General features: G+C 40.3%; 1 protein-coding gene across 1 annotated transcript in view; it reads right to left on the reverse strand.

Moving 5' to 3' along the window:
• Positions 1-258: 258 nt before the first annotated feature.
• agbl1 (AGBL carboxypeptidase 1) overlaps positions 259-18,626 on the reverse strand; it is a 192,902-nt gene continuing 174,534 nt past the window's right edge. Inside the window, exon 27 of the mRNA XM_078283012.1 lies at positions 259-571. Coding sequence (XP_078139138.1) covers positions 259-571 — 313 coding nt within the window. The remainder of the gene's footprint in view (positions 572-18,626) is intronic.

Consider the following 18,626-nt stretch of genomic DNA (forward strand, 5'->3'; position numbering starts at 1 on the left):
CCTTAAATGACGAGTTTCTGGTGAGGATGGATATAGACATAACTTACTTACTCAGGCATTTCCTTTATTTTGGCGTTTATGTGTGTCTGTTAATCACCGAACCAAAGAGATTACGTTTCAGTGAGGAATGCTAACAATGCTAAGGAGCCATTTTTTAGGGGGAAAGCTGAAGGACAAATGTATAAACTCCCCTCCCTTCCCATGTGACTGTGTCTGGGGAAGTAACCAACTAAAATGTAAAAATGTAAAAATATCCCTTTAATTCAGGTATTGTCCATTGGTGATGCTCACGCCATTACATGTCTTCCTCTTCATATTTAGCGTCTCTATTGACCCCTGTCCAATCAGGTGAGGGAATAGGCGGGACTTCATGCTCGACGGGCGCGATTGGCAGATGCTGCCTCGGCTGTGGTTCGCTCCCTTATGCCCTTCGTCCTCCTCTTCCTCTTCCTCGGCGCTGGATGTGTTGCCATTGACATCTGAATCCAGTTCAGTTCCATTAAGTGGAGGACAACCGTCTGTGGAATATTCGATCTCCTCAACGCATGGAGGCTCGTCGTCTTCAAAACAACTACAGGAGAAGAGAAGAGAAGAGAAGTGAAGAGACGAGAAGAGAAGAGACGAGACGAGAAGAGAAGAGAAGAGAGAATGTTAACTTCGAACCAAATTGTTAAAATGAGTGGTGATTGTCTCCTCTGGGGTTTTGTTTTAGCAGAACACATACCACACATTAGCGGGTATATGTAGTACTCAAATGGAATAGAATAGAATAGAATAGAATCTCTATCTCTGTCCAACTCTATAAAAGTCAATGTGGCCCTGAGAAAGGCAACTTGATAGAAGAGAATAGAAGAGAATAGCATGTTAAAGTAATAATCCCCCACTTTTTCATATGAATAAATGTCCGTTTTGCTACTCTCTATTGCTGATTGATGCCATACAATAGTGATTCAACCTATAGCCAGTTCATGAAAGCTTTTAAATTTGCTGCTCTAAACATCTCTAAACTATGAGGACGTCCCTCTTTGGATGCCCTCATAGGTGGATTGGAGACGGATAAAATTGAAGTTGGCAACTGACCAACCCGGGACTGCCAGTCTCCAGATCTACTGATCCTCCTACAACTAAGAGATGGTGTAAGGAAAGGTAGCTAGCCAGCAAGGTTGGCTTTTGCTAAAAACAAACTATTTACATTTTGGGACATATGTGTGTAATTCCTCCGGCAAGAAAGTGAACACGAGCACAAATCACAGTTACAAGTACAGTATGAATGGAAGAGGAAAGAATAGGTGAACTACAGTATGAACAGCATAGAATAGATAAAGGTTGCTGTACTATATTGCCTTATTTGCAGGGTCCATCCTCCTCTTCACACAGAGTGACCTTGAGCTGGCCACAGTCACTTTGATTGACAGCTGACAGAAAGCCCCAGTAACCAGTAATCTGATTATACATGCACATTATGGGATGCTGTGTGTGTGTGTGTGTGTGTGTGTGTGTGTGTGTGTGTGCGCGCGTGTGTGTGTGTGTGTGTGAATCAAAGGGAGGGCATGTAGAGACACACTGGGACTCCATAGGGACGGAGAGGATGTGACACGCACACTGATCTACATCTTCCCATTGGTGAGTGAGAGAGAGAGAGAGGGAGAGAGGGTGAGAGAGAGAGAGAGATAGGAGAGAAAAAGAATGAGCAGGGAGTGAGAGAGACAGAAGAAGAGAAAGAGAGTGGGAGGATATGTCTAGCATGCTGATTACGACACCTCATTTGGGGTGTGTGTGTGTGTGTGTGTGTGTGTTCTCTGTGTGCCGTGAATGACAATGAAGCAGGACACCTTGTCTGCAGTGTGCAGTACATACACTGCAAATGCAGAATCTCTCGGCCCAATCTGTAATTGCTGTGTGGCACCCACTGTTGGCTTTGTTTACACAATGATTTATTGGATTGGATTGATAAGATTTTTTTTTTTTTAATTTGTCATCTGAGTTTCGATATTGGGACTGACAGGATGCAAAAGCTTATCTTGAGCTGGATTATGAGTTTAGAGCATTCCAAAAAGCTTATTTTCCTGTGTATCAGTTGAATAGGGCAAGGTGTGGCACTCTCCATACCTCACCCTAAGGGAGTCCAAATTTGATCCTGGAGTTTTAAGGTGCTAGGGAGAAGCACAGGAAAGACAGGGCAGAGAGAGGGGCCGGATTCGAACCCACGCCGCTGCAATTAGGACTTTAATTTATTTATTTATCCTTTATTTTACCAGGAAGTCCCATTGAGATCCCAAATCTCTTTTCCAAGGGAGACCTGGCCAAGAAATGGCAGCAGGGGGTTACACAATAAAACAGACAGTACAACAAAAGAAAAATATTAAAATATGTACAATAAAAAAGATCGCAATTCTGATCAGAAACAGGAGCGCATATCTTGCATAAGACTGTGGATAATTTGTTTGAACTGATTTAGGGGAATAAAATGGTCGCGCTGGAGCTTTGACTGGAGATTGTTCCAGGACCAGGGTGCAAAATAATCTAATGCCTTTTCACCAAAAAACTGTTCTGATTCTGGGAACTTTAAGGAGAATGCAGGATTGTGACTTAGCCTTAATGTTGAGCCCCTGTCCCGAGAAATGTAATGGATATCAGCGGCTTTGAAAGTTAGGATAGAGAATGACATTAGATGCAGGGACTTTGCCATACCTTAGGGTTGAGTGTTGATTTCCATCTACAAGTCCGGTCAGGTACAAGAATATACCCAAAATTTAGATGGTCATTTCTGGATTGCAGGGCAGCACGATAGCTCAGTTAAGACTGGACCCAGGTTCGATTCCCGGTCCTTTCTGTGTGGAGTTCGCATGTTCTCACCATGTTCCCCTGGGTTTCCCCCCCACAGTCCAAAGACATGGCAGTCAGTCAGATTTGAGACTCTACATTGCCCATAGATATGAATCGCAGTGTCTGTCTATCTGTGTTAACCTTGTGATGGACTGGCAATGGTGTCTTCCTGCCTTCCACCCAATGCATACTGGGATAGGCACCAGCCCAGCCTGACCCTGAATAGGAATAAGCAGGTTCCACAGTTTGAAGGCCTGCCAGCAATTAGTCTAACTGAGTAATTCATGTGGCAGTAGTGATTTCTACTTCTATTCTGGAGCTGGCAGGAGCTCAGTCTTCCCCACTCCATTTTTCGCAACCTGCTTCTCACATTTCCCAGCTCAGTCCTCTGTGTCTTTGTGTTGTACCCCATTAACCACCAAGTTTGGAGCACTGCCCTGGATTATTGTAACCTGCAAACACCTATGCACAATCCAGAATAGATTCTTCCTACTAGCCATTGAAAATAACTTCATCCAGATCTTTTTCTAACAAGTACCAAAGAAACAGTATCAAATAAAGTATTGCATTCAAAGGTTTTTCAGTCGGTTTCTGTATGGTACATTTTCACCTGGACTTTATAAATATGTATGGACATTGTAAATATGTATATATTTGATATGTGTATGCTATATTTTTTTTAAATTTGTATTATCGAATTGAGATTGTGGCTTTGACTACATCATGTGACTTGCAGGTGGCCTGATTGAGCGAATTGTTTAGTCTATTTAAGATGGCGAATATATGCCTTTTTCATTACTTTTGTGGTGCTATACAATAAAGTAGCAAAAAGGATCTAGAGTGTGCGGACTTTCTTTCTTAAATACTTTAGAACCGGAAAACCAGGAAAAATAGTTTTGCTCAGAAAATGCAAAAAATAACTTTTTCAGATTTTGGTGGTAGCAACTCCCATCTGTGTTCTTCACACAAACAATGTTCAGTAAAATCTAATTTCCATCCAAAACAAACTGATTATATTTCCTTTTCACAGGTTGGAAGCAAGGCATGATGGTATGCAAATGGTTTAATCAGAGATTGGTGGAGTGGTAGCGGGACACCGATGATAATGTTGATTTTCCTCTAGTGAAAATGACAGTTATGATCAACTTGATTTCCCTCTACACTTACTTTAACATGTCATCAGCAAAGATGAATGATAATAGTCCACATCAAACGCTGATAGCGAAAACAAACAAGTGCATCAACTGGCCCCTGGGGGTCCTTGTCCACGGTGTTTGATACAGGTTCGGTAATTGATGTCAATGTAGTTTCAAGCAGAACTTTTGCATCATCATACTCCAGTTAGAGCAATGAGGTCGACCAACCAGATGCTCTTGGATGTTCCGAGATCTAGGCACAAAAACAGAGGCGACCGAGCCTTTGCGGTGGCTGCCCCTAATCTCTGGAACAGCTTACCTATTCATATAAGAACTGCTCAGACCCCAGAAACCTTTAAGTCGCTGCTTAAGACCCACCTCTTCTCGTTGGCTTTTAATTCGAGTTGAGCTTGACACCTTGACTTCATCTTCTATTCTATAATTGTGCCCCAATTCTTTTATTATTATTATGTTTATTGTTTTCTTATATTCTTATGTGTTATTTACTCTTATATTTGTTTATTTTGGTAAGCCTGTTCAGCACTTTGGTCAACTGTGGTTGTTTTAAATGTGCTATACAAATAAACTTTGACTTGACTTGACTTCAATCAACACAGGAAGAGAATTTTATTCAAAATTCAAAAATGGGAATTTTTTTGCAACAAAATGTTTTCATTTTCAGGTTTGAATATGACAAAGGAAGAAAGGACTGAGAATGGAGGCCGTATCATTATTACATGAATTGTACTATCTATTTACAGTATATTAAATCAACAAAAAGTGACTTGAGTTGAATATGTTATTAAATTTAAGATCAGGATTGGTTACTTTCAATAAACACTGAGTAGACAAAACATTAGGGCAACCTGTTCTTTCTATGACATAGACTAATCAGGTGAATCCAGGTGAAAGCTGTGATCCCCTTATTGATTTCACTGATTAAATCCACTTCAGTCCTGAAAGGGAGATGGAGATGAAGGAGGAGATGGGTTAGAGACAGGGCTTTTTTTTTTAAACCTCTTGGCAATCAAGACATGGATTGTGCACAACAGTAGGAACAAGTTCCTAATATTTTGTACACCGAGTGTATTATACTAGTATAATAGTATATTACAAGTATATCTACAATCTGATTACAGAATTTTTGTCAACTGTAACAGACCTGCTACACTGTCCAACCCTGCTTGTGAGTGATTGATTGATGCGTTTGAATCATGTTGCTAATGCATAATACGTTTTCTGTTGTACCTGAGATGAGGCCAAAAACTATTTCCTTAATGTGAATCTAGAGGTATTTGACTCATTTTGGTGCCAAGATGCACTTCAGCGTTGCAACCAGATTCTGAGGTAAATTTCTGAATGTTTTAAATTATCACACAAACCTTTATATTATCATACATGATGACCTCGCAAACACGAAGAGCAGCTAGAATGGGCCTGAATCCTCTTAACTGGGAGAGAAAATATATGATTATAAGGATAAGCTCATGGAATTGAAATGAGTTTTGATGAAGTCCACCGTATGGCTTTTTTTCCACGAGGACAGATAAAACGTTGGTTGTGTCAAACCTTTGTAGCTAATGTTCATTCATTTTGATACCTGGGTGGCAATGGCGTAGTCGGCGTACAGATGCGGCCCGGTTTGAATCCTGGACCAACTGGGAAAATCCTGGAGGGCAAAGAGAATGAGAAATGGTCTCACTCCCTCAGCAACTTCGGCTGCAAAGCACTTAACCACAATTACTCCAGTGGAGCTGCTCAGTGGCCCGCACTAGAAGACTGTAATTACGCTGGGCAGCTACATGTGCAAATTTGTGTAAACGGTTGAATGTGACACTGGGCGTTACTGGAAAAAAGTATTGGGATATGGGTGTCAATCAGGTATGCAAGGTATATGGAACTTGCCATATAAAGCGAAGGCTGCGAAGCTAGTTCAGGCAGACAGCTCGAGTCACGCTGCTAGACATGACACACACTACTCATTGCAACTCATATCCAATGCCCCCCCTTGCATTAAGCGGTCTATTTAAGCGACCAAATGCACTTGCTCACTCTCTCTTGCATTGCCTATGCTGCTATTGCTGCTCACCATGCCAACATTTAAAATGTGTGTAAATGGTTGAATGTACACCGGGCGTTACTGGACAAATGTATTTGAATATGGGTGTCAATCGGGTATGTAATGTATACGGAACCTGCCGTATCTTAGCCTGAGTTCAAATTTGATCTTGTAGTTTTTATTCATTATAACAGTAGTAGTAGTAGTAGTAGTAGAGAACAGATCAATGAAAATCAATGAAATTTATTGGGAAACCATGTAAAAAAACATCAAATCAAGGGAGCATTCGGGACCAATGTTTCCTCTATCTAATAATTGAACACACAGACAAAATAATAAGTTCCTGTCTGTCATCAGTCATAGCTCTACTTTGTCACCAGCAACTTAGTCAATATAAGCAGGTTAGGAAGTTTTGGTGGCAAATGATATTACATGCAGCAAATTTGCCATAGCTTAGGGCTCAGTGAATGAATGCCTCTGCATGGGGTTCAGTGCTCTGGCTCAGGGGCACTCCCTGACATGTCTTTGACATGTCCTACATAGCTCTGCTCATATATATTGTAGTTCAATAGTTGAAGTAAAATCTCAGGGCAGAGCTAAGTTCATTCCATTCAGCACAGCAGGATGCAGCCCCTGGCAGACTGCCATGCTAGTTGAGAATCATAGTGCTAAGCAAGAGTTATAAAAGTGTATTTTCAAAGGCGTCGAGAAGCTCCTGTGGGTGTAATGAGAGAGAAACAGAGAAAGCGAGAGAGGCAGGGCGAGAAAGGGAAAGAGAGATAAAGGACTGAAACGCACACACAGAAAGTATTTGGTAGAGATACAGAGAAAGAGAGAGCATGCATGAGAAAGACAGAAATCCAGAGAGAGAACAAGAGAGAGTCAGTCAATGTCTTATGTGGCCGAGTGAGAGCGCAGAAGGCAAAGGCACTGGAGGCTCGGCCCTTAACTCCACACTCAGTCCCAGCTAAGGCTTTTAAAATATCTCTTCCTTTCACAAAGATCTCTTTTATATCCTTGGGTCTGCTTCCCGCAGAAGTTTCCCAGAGCTCAACTCTCAAGAGTTGTTCTGCTGCAATGAACTCATCCTAGAGAATAAAGTCTTAAGTTATACAAAAGTTGTCTATAGATAATTTGAGTCCAGTGTTATTTGAACAGACTTAAGGCAATGACAAAGAAGCCAACAGTAGCTCCTATTCACTTTTTTTCACTTTGTCATGGTTCTTTAGCTTTCTCTCTCTCTCCCTCCCTCTCTTTCTCGCTTGGGAAGGTTGCCGGGAAGGCTTGCTGGGAAAATGTGTGTCTCCCCTCCCTCAACAACTTCCACTGATGTGCTCTTGAGCAAGGCACTAAACCCCCTACTGCTCCAGAAGAAATGTGTGAAATTGTGGAACTGTATGAATGTGAAGCAGGGCAAAGAGCACGGTGCTTTGTCAATTTTCCCTTGATAAATAAAGGTTAACAAAATTCTCTTCCTTATTTCTCTAACCCTCCCCCTGTCATATGCCCCTTTCACGTTGTCCTGGTAATAGCTTCCATATTGGGAAACCGGTGCATTACAACTTCCTGTGGCAACTTTATTTTTGCGACTTATTGACAAACCAATCCAACAAAGACAACAAAAACAACAACATTTTAATGGTTACTAGCATTAGATACATAATGTAATAATGTTGTGCAAATGAGGTGAAGACTGCCAAGAGATGACAGTAGACGAGGAGAAACTGAAGCTAAAACTCTCCTTCATAATCGAAGAGGAAACTTTAGATGAAGAACTTGTAGCCTTTCTCTAGTTTAGATCCAGGAGTCAACAAAAGTAGTCTTTGTACTTCACCAATGTTAATTTTGGGCAGGCTGTGGAGCGATTTAGTGAAGGCCAGAGCTGGCAACGAGAAGTTGTAATGCACCTGTTTCTCAATGCGGAAGCTGTTACCATGGCGATGTGAAAAGGGCCTATTGGGGGATTATCAAATCCAAGAATGCCAAGTTGATACTTGTGTCCTTGTGGAGAAAGTTCTTCCCCAGTCGTCTTGGAGAGAACGATCTCCTCATGTAAGTAAGCACAGCGAAGCTTCCTTACAGTTTGAGATGGACTAGGTGATGGACTGCATGCCATGAATTAAAGACATAGCTGTTCACTTCCCCAACTGTTTCACTGGCTCTGTACTGTAGACCAGTGATTCTCAACCTTTTTCATACGAAGGACCCCTAATTAAGCGCATTAGGGCCACGGATCCCTATTTGATGACATTTTGTGTCTCGGACCCAAATCTGAGAATTTGTCCAGAATTCCATGACTATCTGTCCTGTAGGTAGAGAGATAACAGTGAAACTATGACCAAAACAGTCTTCCACATTCTCTACTTGTGTTAACTTCTTGTAAATGAAATAATGGTGAAGTTTAACAATTCATCAATTTTCTGGGGACCCCTTGGAACCCCATCAAGGACCCCTGGTGGTCCCCTGGACCCCACGTTGAGAACCACTGCTGTAGACTACAGCATGAGGAGTCGTTCTCACAATGAATCTTGGGGCTTCCCATCCGTTCTCGCTGGTCAAGTCACCATCTGATGCATACTTTGTCGGCAAGTAAATCTCCTTTCACCTCTGCCCCTCTTACCTTCCTCTCAAAATCAGATCCAGAGTCACATGTTGAGGGCCATGAAGTCTACACTCACTGCTGTCGAGGTCATTTTCATGTTATTAGCTGAAATGACACACATGGTTCATGGGAAGACAATCAAGTCCCATGACCCATGAGTCTATGACACCCAAAATTATTCATAGACTGGTTTCCCGCTGCCAGGCTGTCGTCATCCCGGGAGCGTTCGGTTTTTGCTCTCCGCCCTTTTCCCTTCTCTCCCCTTTCTTCCTTTCTCCCCTTTTCCTCTCACACCGTCTGTCCAAACTCCATTATTCTGTGTTTCTTGCTTTCGCATCTTTCTTTCATCCTCCATGTAATGCTCTGCTATGACTCGCCCCTCCCTTTTTGAATGTGTCTCTAGTTTATGCTGCGTTCGTATGATGTGGGAATACTTGTTGGAGCGACTCGAGGGTTCAAAGCATCAGCTTGGAAGTATTCATGAAAGTGATCCGCATACATATTTTTCTACACTCCTCTGCTTATTCCTTCTGTTTTAACTGTTCATCCTTTGAACCAAAGTTACTCTTAAAATGACTTTGTAGTGACATAAACTTGATCTTAAGAGTTCGTTTTTGATATATTGTCATTGAGACATTACTAGAAATGGGTTTTTAAACACCACTCCTCCAAGAGATATTCTGTTACTTCAGATTTTGTTGATGGTGGTTTTGTCTATCTATCTATCTATCTATCTATCTATCTATCTATCTCTTTTTGAAGCAGGCAAGCGAGACGACAACAACAATATACAACCCATCAAAACTGATCAATCGATCAATCCATTCCTGTCTTTCTCTTTCGGTGTGTCCCTTCCGTTGGCCTCCAGGTCCTGACATGGAAGCCAAGCCAGTGTTTACATCTCAGATCCTATTAACTCTGCTGTCAGAGAACATCAGTGCTAACCGATCAGCTGTGACGATATCATTAGCTCAGAGGCAGGGGAACAACACAAAAAAGCAAAAAAATAAATAAAATAACAACACATAAAACAACACGTAGCGGGAAACAAGGCACAGAATTTTCTATTAAGGCAGTAGGAGACCCGTGTGACTTCTAATCAACTGACTATTGGCAACATAAAGGGATGGTTTGTGGACTGAGTGGAGTGGACAGTTACATTAACATTTTTTAAGATTTAGCTGACGCCGTTATCCAGAGTGTCTTACAATGAGTACAACAGAAGAATAAGCTTCAATTCCAAGATCACCAAAATTTACAAGCAACCAATTGTAAGGAGCTGACACCCACAGGAGGAAATGGAAGCTTCCGCCAGGAAATAATCCCTCAAATACATGTTGCCTTACGAATTTTATTCAAAAAGGGAGTAAAGTTCGTAATACCAAATGAATTACAAATGTTTTACAATCAAAGTATAATCAGTGATATGCATGCCTTCTTTGGGTAGGTATCCAGAGACTTTCACCACCAGAAACGTTAAGTTAATTAAAATTGATTCACTGTTGAAATTAAGACTAAATATGCACATAGAGACAAAGTGTGCAAGTGGGTGTACTTACTATTTCAGCTGACTGTATGTTTAAGTGATTCAACCACCTTCTGTTGAACACATATTCACATATGGAACAATGTATGTTGAGCACATCCTCATTTTTTCATGATTGCAGCACATAAATGTTTATTTGCTTGTTTTTACTTTGGGGTGAAAGTTGTGCCAACTTAAAAAGCTGTTTTTTTTTTACAAAGGTTTGCCCAACTTATACAGTTACAATGGAGAGAGTTTGGACTAACTTAGAGGGAATCAATCAATGGCACACGGCGCTAAGCGCAGTCAAATGCACATGCGGGTGGATTTTTGGTAATTGCGTAGCCAGAGGAGCACAGTTTTCCTGCTTGAGGAATATATATCAAAGTCAAATTGGCCAACATATCATCCAGAAAAAGGGTTGGTAGGCCTTGGAATAGGATCTGTTCATGTGCGCATGGCTTGGTGAAGCCATAAAAATAGAACAGAAAATGACTGTGCCTTGCGTCATGCATAATCCTTGACACCAAAATTGCACTGTGCTGCTTGATGATCACTGACAAACCCCCCACCACCATGCCACCTCGCCGGCGTAAAGTCTCACCATCTGCCATGTGCCGTCATGAAAATACAGCCCAAAATGTCACGTTGAGACAACACTTACTCTGGAAGTTGAGTAAACGAAAAAAAAGCTGTCCAAGTATTTACTAATTTATTTTAAGCTGGGCAGCCTTTACAGTGTGGTGGAGTTTGTTTCTGCACAGGTTTAACATTTGCAAGACTTAACAAACTTTACTGCAACAGTTAGTCAGTGTCTTTTTGTCATTTTGTATCTTTTTGTCATTTTGTGTCTTGCCTCCGTAGTTGGACGTATTTCTGTTTGAAACAGGAAAAGTGATTCAGTACTTTGTACATAATCTTGAGCTGTGACAAATTCTTGATTCTTCAAAATGAATAAACTCCAGCGACCAGGACGCGAGCACGGTGTCTTAGGAAAACAAAACAGGGTTTTCACCGCTGTACCATGTTGTCACCTTGAAAGTTTTGAAGCTGCAGGTTTTATATGACAGGAAGGGCAGACGGGGGGTTGTTCAAAAATGTGTGATGTATTAGTGGTTGGAATTTATATGTACGCCTACTGGTACGCCATGAAGTAACCACTAAAATTACATCATTTTCAGGAAGCAAAAGAATGAGTAATGAGGAACGAGGTTTTGATAATTTGAAAAATACGAGAAAATAAAAATGTATTGTTGAACAGGTAGATGTTATGATATGGAGAATTAGCTAACAGGGTGAAAAAGTATTTTTTTTTGTTTCATTGTGACTTTAAAGGCATATTGGGTAGGATTTTGCTGCTTGTGGCTTGTAAACACAACTTTCAAAGTTGACCCCTCCTCCCTGCGGTTGCCAGAGCGGTAAAAACCAGTAAAAAAGTACAGTGAGGCAAAACACCAAGCAGAAAAGGCTTGTTCCAAAATGGTAGCTAGCTGCCAGCTCACGATACACACTAGCTCTGACCAGTTCCTCTGTATTAGAGTTCAGGACCGCTACCATAGCCAGCGAGGCTTTTAGATATAAAAGGATTTAGCAGTGGTTTTGGTTGCAGCCGGATACACCTGCTGCCAAAAGGTTGACGCCCAGAAACATCCCAAACATTCAGAAATAAGAAAATCCTGGCAACAGGCTAATCTTTTTAATATGTCATTTAACAAATCAACACCGACAGTTCACCATTTGAATACTATGGTAGCACACATCTACTGCTACATACAGTATTATCTAGCTAATGATAAATTATTTGAAGGCACATTTTCAACATTTGAGCATCCCTAACCGGCTCTTTAAGTCAAACCAAATCGACAAGCTGCCTTGGTCAGCAGCCAATCAAATAAAGCGGCTGGGTATATAATTATAATACAATTATATGGTCTAAGCCTTCCAATTATTTTAGGCATCAGCAGAACACACTAATAGTAAATTATATACCAGTAGAATTCATCATTTCAATACAATCCTATTACACTGTGGGGCATTTTAGTGTGTATCAGTGTACTGCCTTCAGAGAGTTAATCTTCACAAATAGAGCTGAATGTTTTAAGCCAATAACACAACAACAACATATACATATAAATCCTTATATTGATTGCTATTCGCCTTTAAACTGGAACACAGTCAAAGGGTTTTCTAGTCACATTAAGACCATAGCACAGTAGATAGTAAATAATGGTTAACTGATAAATGGACAATTTAACTGATTTGAACTGATGAGTCCAAGGGAACAATCGATGTTCATGCATAGGCTCAGTCTGCATGCTTGTCTGTCTCTGTTTGTCTATCTATCTAGATAATCTGTCTTTCTCCCTGTGCATCTGTCCATTCAGTTGTTGGTTACCTTGCAATGCCTATCAATATGTCACCCTTTCCAGCCTGGTCTCATGAAATTTTCTGAAATGAGCACAATGTTTTAAAATGCGAATGACGTGCTCCATACATGAAAAGTGGGAGAAATTTGTTGCCGCGGTGGAATATAAGGGTGTGGGAGTTGTAATAATTAGGAAACTTTTATTACATTAATGTACATGTTAATGTTTTATTATGTTAATGGAAAATTATTACATTTGCAGTTGTAACAACCTGCTGATATTTTGTGCAGATATTCAGTACCATTATTGGCATTTTAATGCCAAAAATGTTTCGATGTGATTTTCCGACCACTAGAGGGTGACAGAAACTGCAACACATTTGTAAATAAAGCACAGAAAAGCTACTGGACTACGGAGGCCCTTAAGGATAAACCGTGCATAAATGCTAATAGCTAAGTTAAACGTACCTACGGAGAAGTGTCGCTTGTTCCACAATGACAAGTGAAGAAGTAGGTAGCAAGTTTACTAGTTTAACAAGTTTACTCGCTCGCTTCATCGATTCCGCCATAACGAGAATTTTTTTCAAGAATGGAAGGGGGTGAGGCCAGCTTTTAAACCGCGAGGGAGGAGACAAGCCAGTTTTAAAAAAATGAAAAGCTAGTGAAAGGGCCAGGAGGAGCTTCGAGTTGGTCCGGATGTGTGGATATTGGTTTATATCATTATGTCTCAAGGAAATCTCCACATAGCACACATTAGTTTCAGGATTGGTTATAAAATGTGAAGTCATCCATAATGTCCTCCGTGTAGATACTGAGAAGTCATTTTGGCTGTCCTGAATGCCGTTCTCAACTATGATAGCTAACAGAGATCTAGTGGACAACCCCAAGGCTCCCCGGAGGAGGAGATAAGAGAACAAAAGTTTTCTCTCACCTGTAGATCTTCCAGCAACCACTTATGTCAAATAAGCCATGAATGGCGGAAGTAAACTAGGCTGTTACAGCTGGCTACAGCGATACAAATATTGTAGATGTTACTGACATGCCATTCCTATGACTACACAACGTAGTGAATCCCGAATAATAACTGTAGGATTTCCAGCAGTAACAATAGGGTTTCACTAATAATAATAATGAGAAGAAGAAGAAGAAAACACTTGTGTGGAATGTGATCAAAATGTCTCACTAAAATTAATTCAGGGTAAGGACAACCAGTGTAGGATTGATCAACTCTACAATATGTAATCAATCAAACTGCATCCTATCCATCATATCAATGGTGGATGACAATGACTGGACCAGATCAGATTTTTTTTAAAGATCATTTTTTGGGCATTTTCACCTTTATTAGATGGTGCAAAGTAGAGAGACAGGAAAGCCTTAGACCACTGAGCTACCAGGAACCGCCACCCACCCCCCTCCCTTGACATGGCATCCAACCTGGTGTTTACATTTCAGATCCTATTAGCTCAGTTGTCAGGGGGTGACCAATCAGCTGTGACCGCATCAGCCGTGACCAATCAGCTGTGACGGCATCATTAGCTCGGAAGCAGGGGAAACAACACAAGACACAAAACAGCACAACAGCTCAGGTGGAGAACAAATTTGTAGATCTTCTTTTAAGGCAATAGAAGACAAGTGGGAAGAAAGTAAGAACATGAGCAGGGTTAGATCAATATATGTGTATGATGCAGTTTGATTTATTACATACAGTATTTACTGTAGAATTGATCAATACTACACTGGTTGTCTGTGGGAAAACCTTAAAGGAATAGTTCACCCAAAAATTAAAATTCGGTCATTATCTACTCATTCTCATGCCAGTACAAATTCAGGTTAGTGTTTTTTCTTCATACAACTTACCTGGAGTTCTCCAGGTTCGCTGCTGGAGGAGTTTCTTCCAGTGTATGGGGAGCTGGACGTTCTGCTTCAAAAAGGGCAATAAATGTCCATAAAATTACTCCATAAAGCTTCTGACGCCTGACGATCGCTCTATGAGTCGAAAAAAACGTAATTTGATCCATTATTTCATGAAAATCCGAGTCGATCGCCATTGCATGTACTTACTAGTAATTTTATGGACATTTATTGCCTAAAATTTCTGCTTCAAAAAGGGCAATAAATGTCCATAAAATTACTCCATAAAGCTTGTGTCGTATAATCAAAGTCTTCTGACGCCTGGCGATCGCTCTGTGAGTCGAAAAAAACGTAATTTGATCCATTATTTCATGAAAATCCGAAAATCGACATTGCATGTATTTCCGCATTACCAAACCTCACGAGGCCACCGTGGCCGCGCAAGGTTTGTGTGTGCGATAGTGCACGACCTCCATCTCATGAGGTTTGGTAATGCGAAAGTACATGCAATGGCGATCGACTCGGATTTTCATGAAATAATGGATCAAATTACGTTTTTTTCGACTCATAGAGCGATCGTCAGGCGTCAGAAGCTTTATGGTAATTTATAGTAATTTTATGGACATTTATTGCCCTTTTTGAAGCAGAACGTCCAGCTCCCCATTCACTGGAAGAAACTCCTCCAGCAGCGAGCCTGGAGAACTCCAGGTAAGTTGTATGAAGAAAAAACACTCACCCGAGTTTGTACTGGCATGAGAATGAGTAGATAATGACCGAATTTTAATTTTTGGGTGAACTATTCCTTTAACCTTGTATCTCTAGTCTAATCTTATTCGGGGCTGTCTAGACTGTTTTATCAAAGAGCAGAAAAAGATGCCGCAAAATGACACAATACAAAGCAATAATACATTTGTTTTGCATACATCACATTCAACACAGATTTTGCTGTTCTGCATTTGGATTGGAGTAATTTAGAGCCAGTCATAGCTGAATTCTTACACTGAAATGCAAAAGGCTGGAAAGAAAGTCTGACACTAAAAACATATCTGACTACATGAGGAAAAAATGACAATTTCGTTGAATATAGTCTTAATCTATGCAAATACTTATGGCACCCTAAAATAGGGGTTCTGTGTATAAAAACATATTTTAAAATACCCTAACCATAAAGCTGAAATTCTGCATTTTAATGTCAACATTTTTCAAATTAAGTCCTGCATCCGCTTCAAGGGGCAGAAAATCGTTGCTGTACAACTGTTATGGGCTGAAACTTTCAACTGTGTTGCACTTCAAGCCACACTCCAATCAGGAGTCTTTAACCTCATAATCATTGTTTCATTTGATGTCCAAACTTATGGTAGTAAAAAGCCAAAACATCATATTGTCTAAATATTATGGAACTGCTTTTTCAATGAAGTTACTCTATATTTAGACTTGTAATAACCACAATTATGCTGCAGTCCAATGACCAAAAAGCATAGAGCTCTCTCTCTCTCTCACGCACCCCCAAACACACACACACACACAGAAGCACGAGCAAACACACACATGCACTTACAATCTTGAACAATCACATCACATTTACTACATAAATTACTCACATCCATTTGAAAAAAAAGAGTTTTTCACAAATCACTGCAATTTTTCTGCAATGAACTATTCTGATCAAACCACTTGTCAGCAAGCAGACTGACCAATTTTGTCATTTGACTCACACTCCTACACACACACACACACACACAGTTGCAATAGCTTCCCAGTATGTGTTATTAACACAGCAATCAGGACCACACAATGAAATGTAATGGGATTATTTATCAAGACCAAATGAAGTGAATGTGTAATGGGATTATATTTGTCTGACAGTCAAGCCAGCCCTGTGGTCCCTATCAGCTATCACTCAGATCTGTGGAAAGACAATATTACAACTGCTACACTGTAGGCCATACACATTACAGAGGCAGAGGGACAGATAATTAGATGAGAAATCCCCATCACTGTGGGGTACATGCCATGACCACATACCTCCATCATTGGAGTGTATAGGGCAATATACAGCAGAGACAGCAATACTGATAAATAGATAGGGCACTTATAGCAGAGAGCCAGAGAAATAGATAACATCCCTCATTTATTCAGCCCTGTGGTCCCTTATATTCTGTGTACAAAGCACTTAGTTGCATCCCTTTTGTACAGCCTATCCCAGCATGTGATGGACAGCAAAGTGGAAAATATGAAAAATATTCACAGTATGGTGTAGTAAAAATTCATATTAACACAGCCTTGATAAAGATATTTATGACCTGATTTGATAAAATGATGCAGGTAGCAGCTATGGATGACTATGAATGTCGTCTGAACTTTCATTCTGGTGCTATATTTACACTGGTTTTCAACATTGGTGCAGACTGCCGTATCAACATCTATTCAATGTCAAAATGTTATTTAACCTGTCTTCTTTCATCTCCATCTCCCCCTCATGACAGAAGTGGATTTATTAGATGAGTTCAACAAGGAAGCAAATAAAAAAAGCTTTCATCTGGATTCACCTGGTTATTCTTTTATTAAGAGAGCAGGTGGTAATAGTACTTGGCATAGTCAGTGTAAATCAGTGCATCAGCTGTCACACAGATGCACTGATAAATAATACAACTTTAAATAGAGGCTTTGCAGTTGCATCACAAATCTAGCAACCGTCTGGCTCCATTGGAGGTCCATTGGAGAATTGGCTGCGAGCAAATAATGCCTATATTAAAAAAAGGAGATAGGCTACATATAATAATTGCTGTGGTAGGTCAATTCAGTATGAGTAAAAGTGAATAGTGTTATAAGATTTGTCTTCAAATGTAGGTTACTGTGACAAAGTACAGTAAACTGTCTTGTCTTTAGCCCTAGTTGCTAGCTACTCCGAAACACTCGGAGTTGTAGCTTGAGAAAAGTCAGCTCAGTTAACCTGAACTAACTGTTGGTTTTTGGCTTTGTTAGCTAGCTAGCAGGCTAATTTAGCAAAGCAACTGATGTTAATGTTAACATGCAGCTACCAGTACTAGATATGTTAGCTAGTGTAGCCTACTAATCAGATGTGTTTACATGCAACAGGTGATGTGATACTGATGTTAGCTGCTATTGGCTAGCTAACAAGCTGACATTATTTAAACACAAAATCAAGCAGATGTATCAGTGAAGAAATGATCTGAGGACCTCCAATATGGCTGCCAGAGGGTGCGTTACGTCACCTAAAAGTCCTCTATGCTGCAAACAAGAAAAAATGGCCACAGTTCTACAACTAGAGCCACAGGAGTAACATAAACAAGCATAGTTAGGCCAAGCGTGGAGACCTATCTCTACACATGACCACATTTTCTCCTCCTTTCTCCTGTTCCTTATTTCTTTCACTCTTATCTTTCTCCCTGAATTCCTTCCTTCCTTCTTTCCTTCCTTTTTCTTGCATTATTTTTTCCCCTCAATTTCTTCTCAAATTACACTGAAATACGAAGTGAAACATGACAACCTCTGCATTCTCACAGATATTATGTTTAGACCTAATGATGTATGAAAAATCGTACTAATAGCTAGACATCTATTAGTACAATTTCTCATTTTCCAGAAGAGTTTCTTAATGCATTGAGACCAAAGATGAGACACTGGCCTGTTTCTGTTGGGTCCATAGATATATATTATTATGTACGACATAAACTATATCAGGTAATCATTATTGTTGTAAGTTGCGAGTGATCCATTAAAATGTAAAATAAGAATGAAAAAGGCCCATGATCACGCAGGACAGACGAAGAGGAAAAGAAAGAGAGAGAGAGAAGGAGAGAGCTGGCTAGTCACACATCAATATCATGGCAATAAATATTCCAACCATAGCATGTAATTATCAGAAAATGACAAGAAATCAGTTTTGGATGTTCTTTCACTCACATTTAAATGATGGATGACATTTTATGAATAATAGTGCTTAGCTGTTCTGACGATGGTGCAGCACACTTAGAACAAGTAATGTGTAGAAAGAGTGGGAGGAGAGGAAGGAGGAAAGAAAGGAAGGATGGAAAAAGGTTGGATGAAAAAGGAAGAAAGAGGAGAAAATGTGGTAGCATGTAGAAATTAATAAAAAAAAAACAATGGGAATAAATGGAAGGAAGGCAAGAAGGAACAGGAGGAAAGTGAGTGAGAAATAAGGGAAGAAACAGGGAGAAAGGTAGGGCTGAAAGGCGGAGGGAAGGAGAAACCAGAAAGAAAGCAAAAGGTGAAAC

This window comes from Centroberyx gerrardi, chromosome 4 (genome assembly GCF_048128805.1).
Source record: "Centroberyx gerrardi isolate f3 chromosome 4, fCenGer3.hap1.cur.20231027, whole genome shotgun sequence".
Classification (NCBI taxonomy): domain Eukaryota; kingdom Metazoa; phylum Chordata; class Actinopteri; order Beryciformes; family Berycidae; genus Centroberyx; species Centroberyx gerrardi.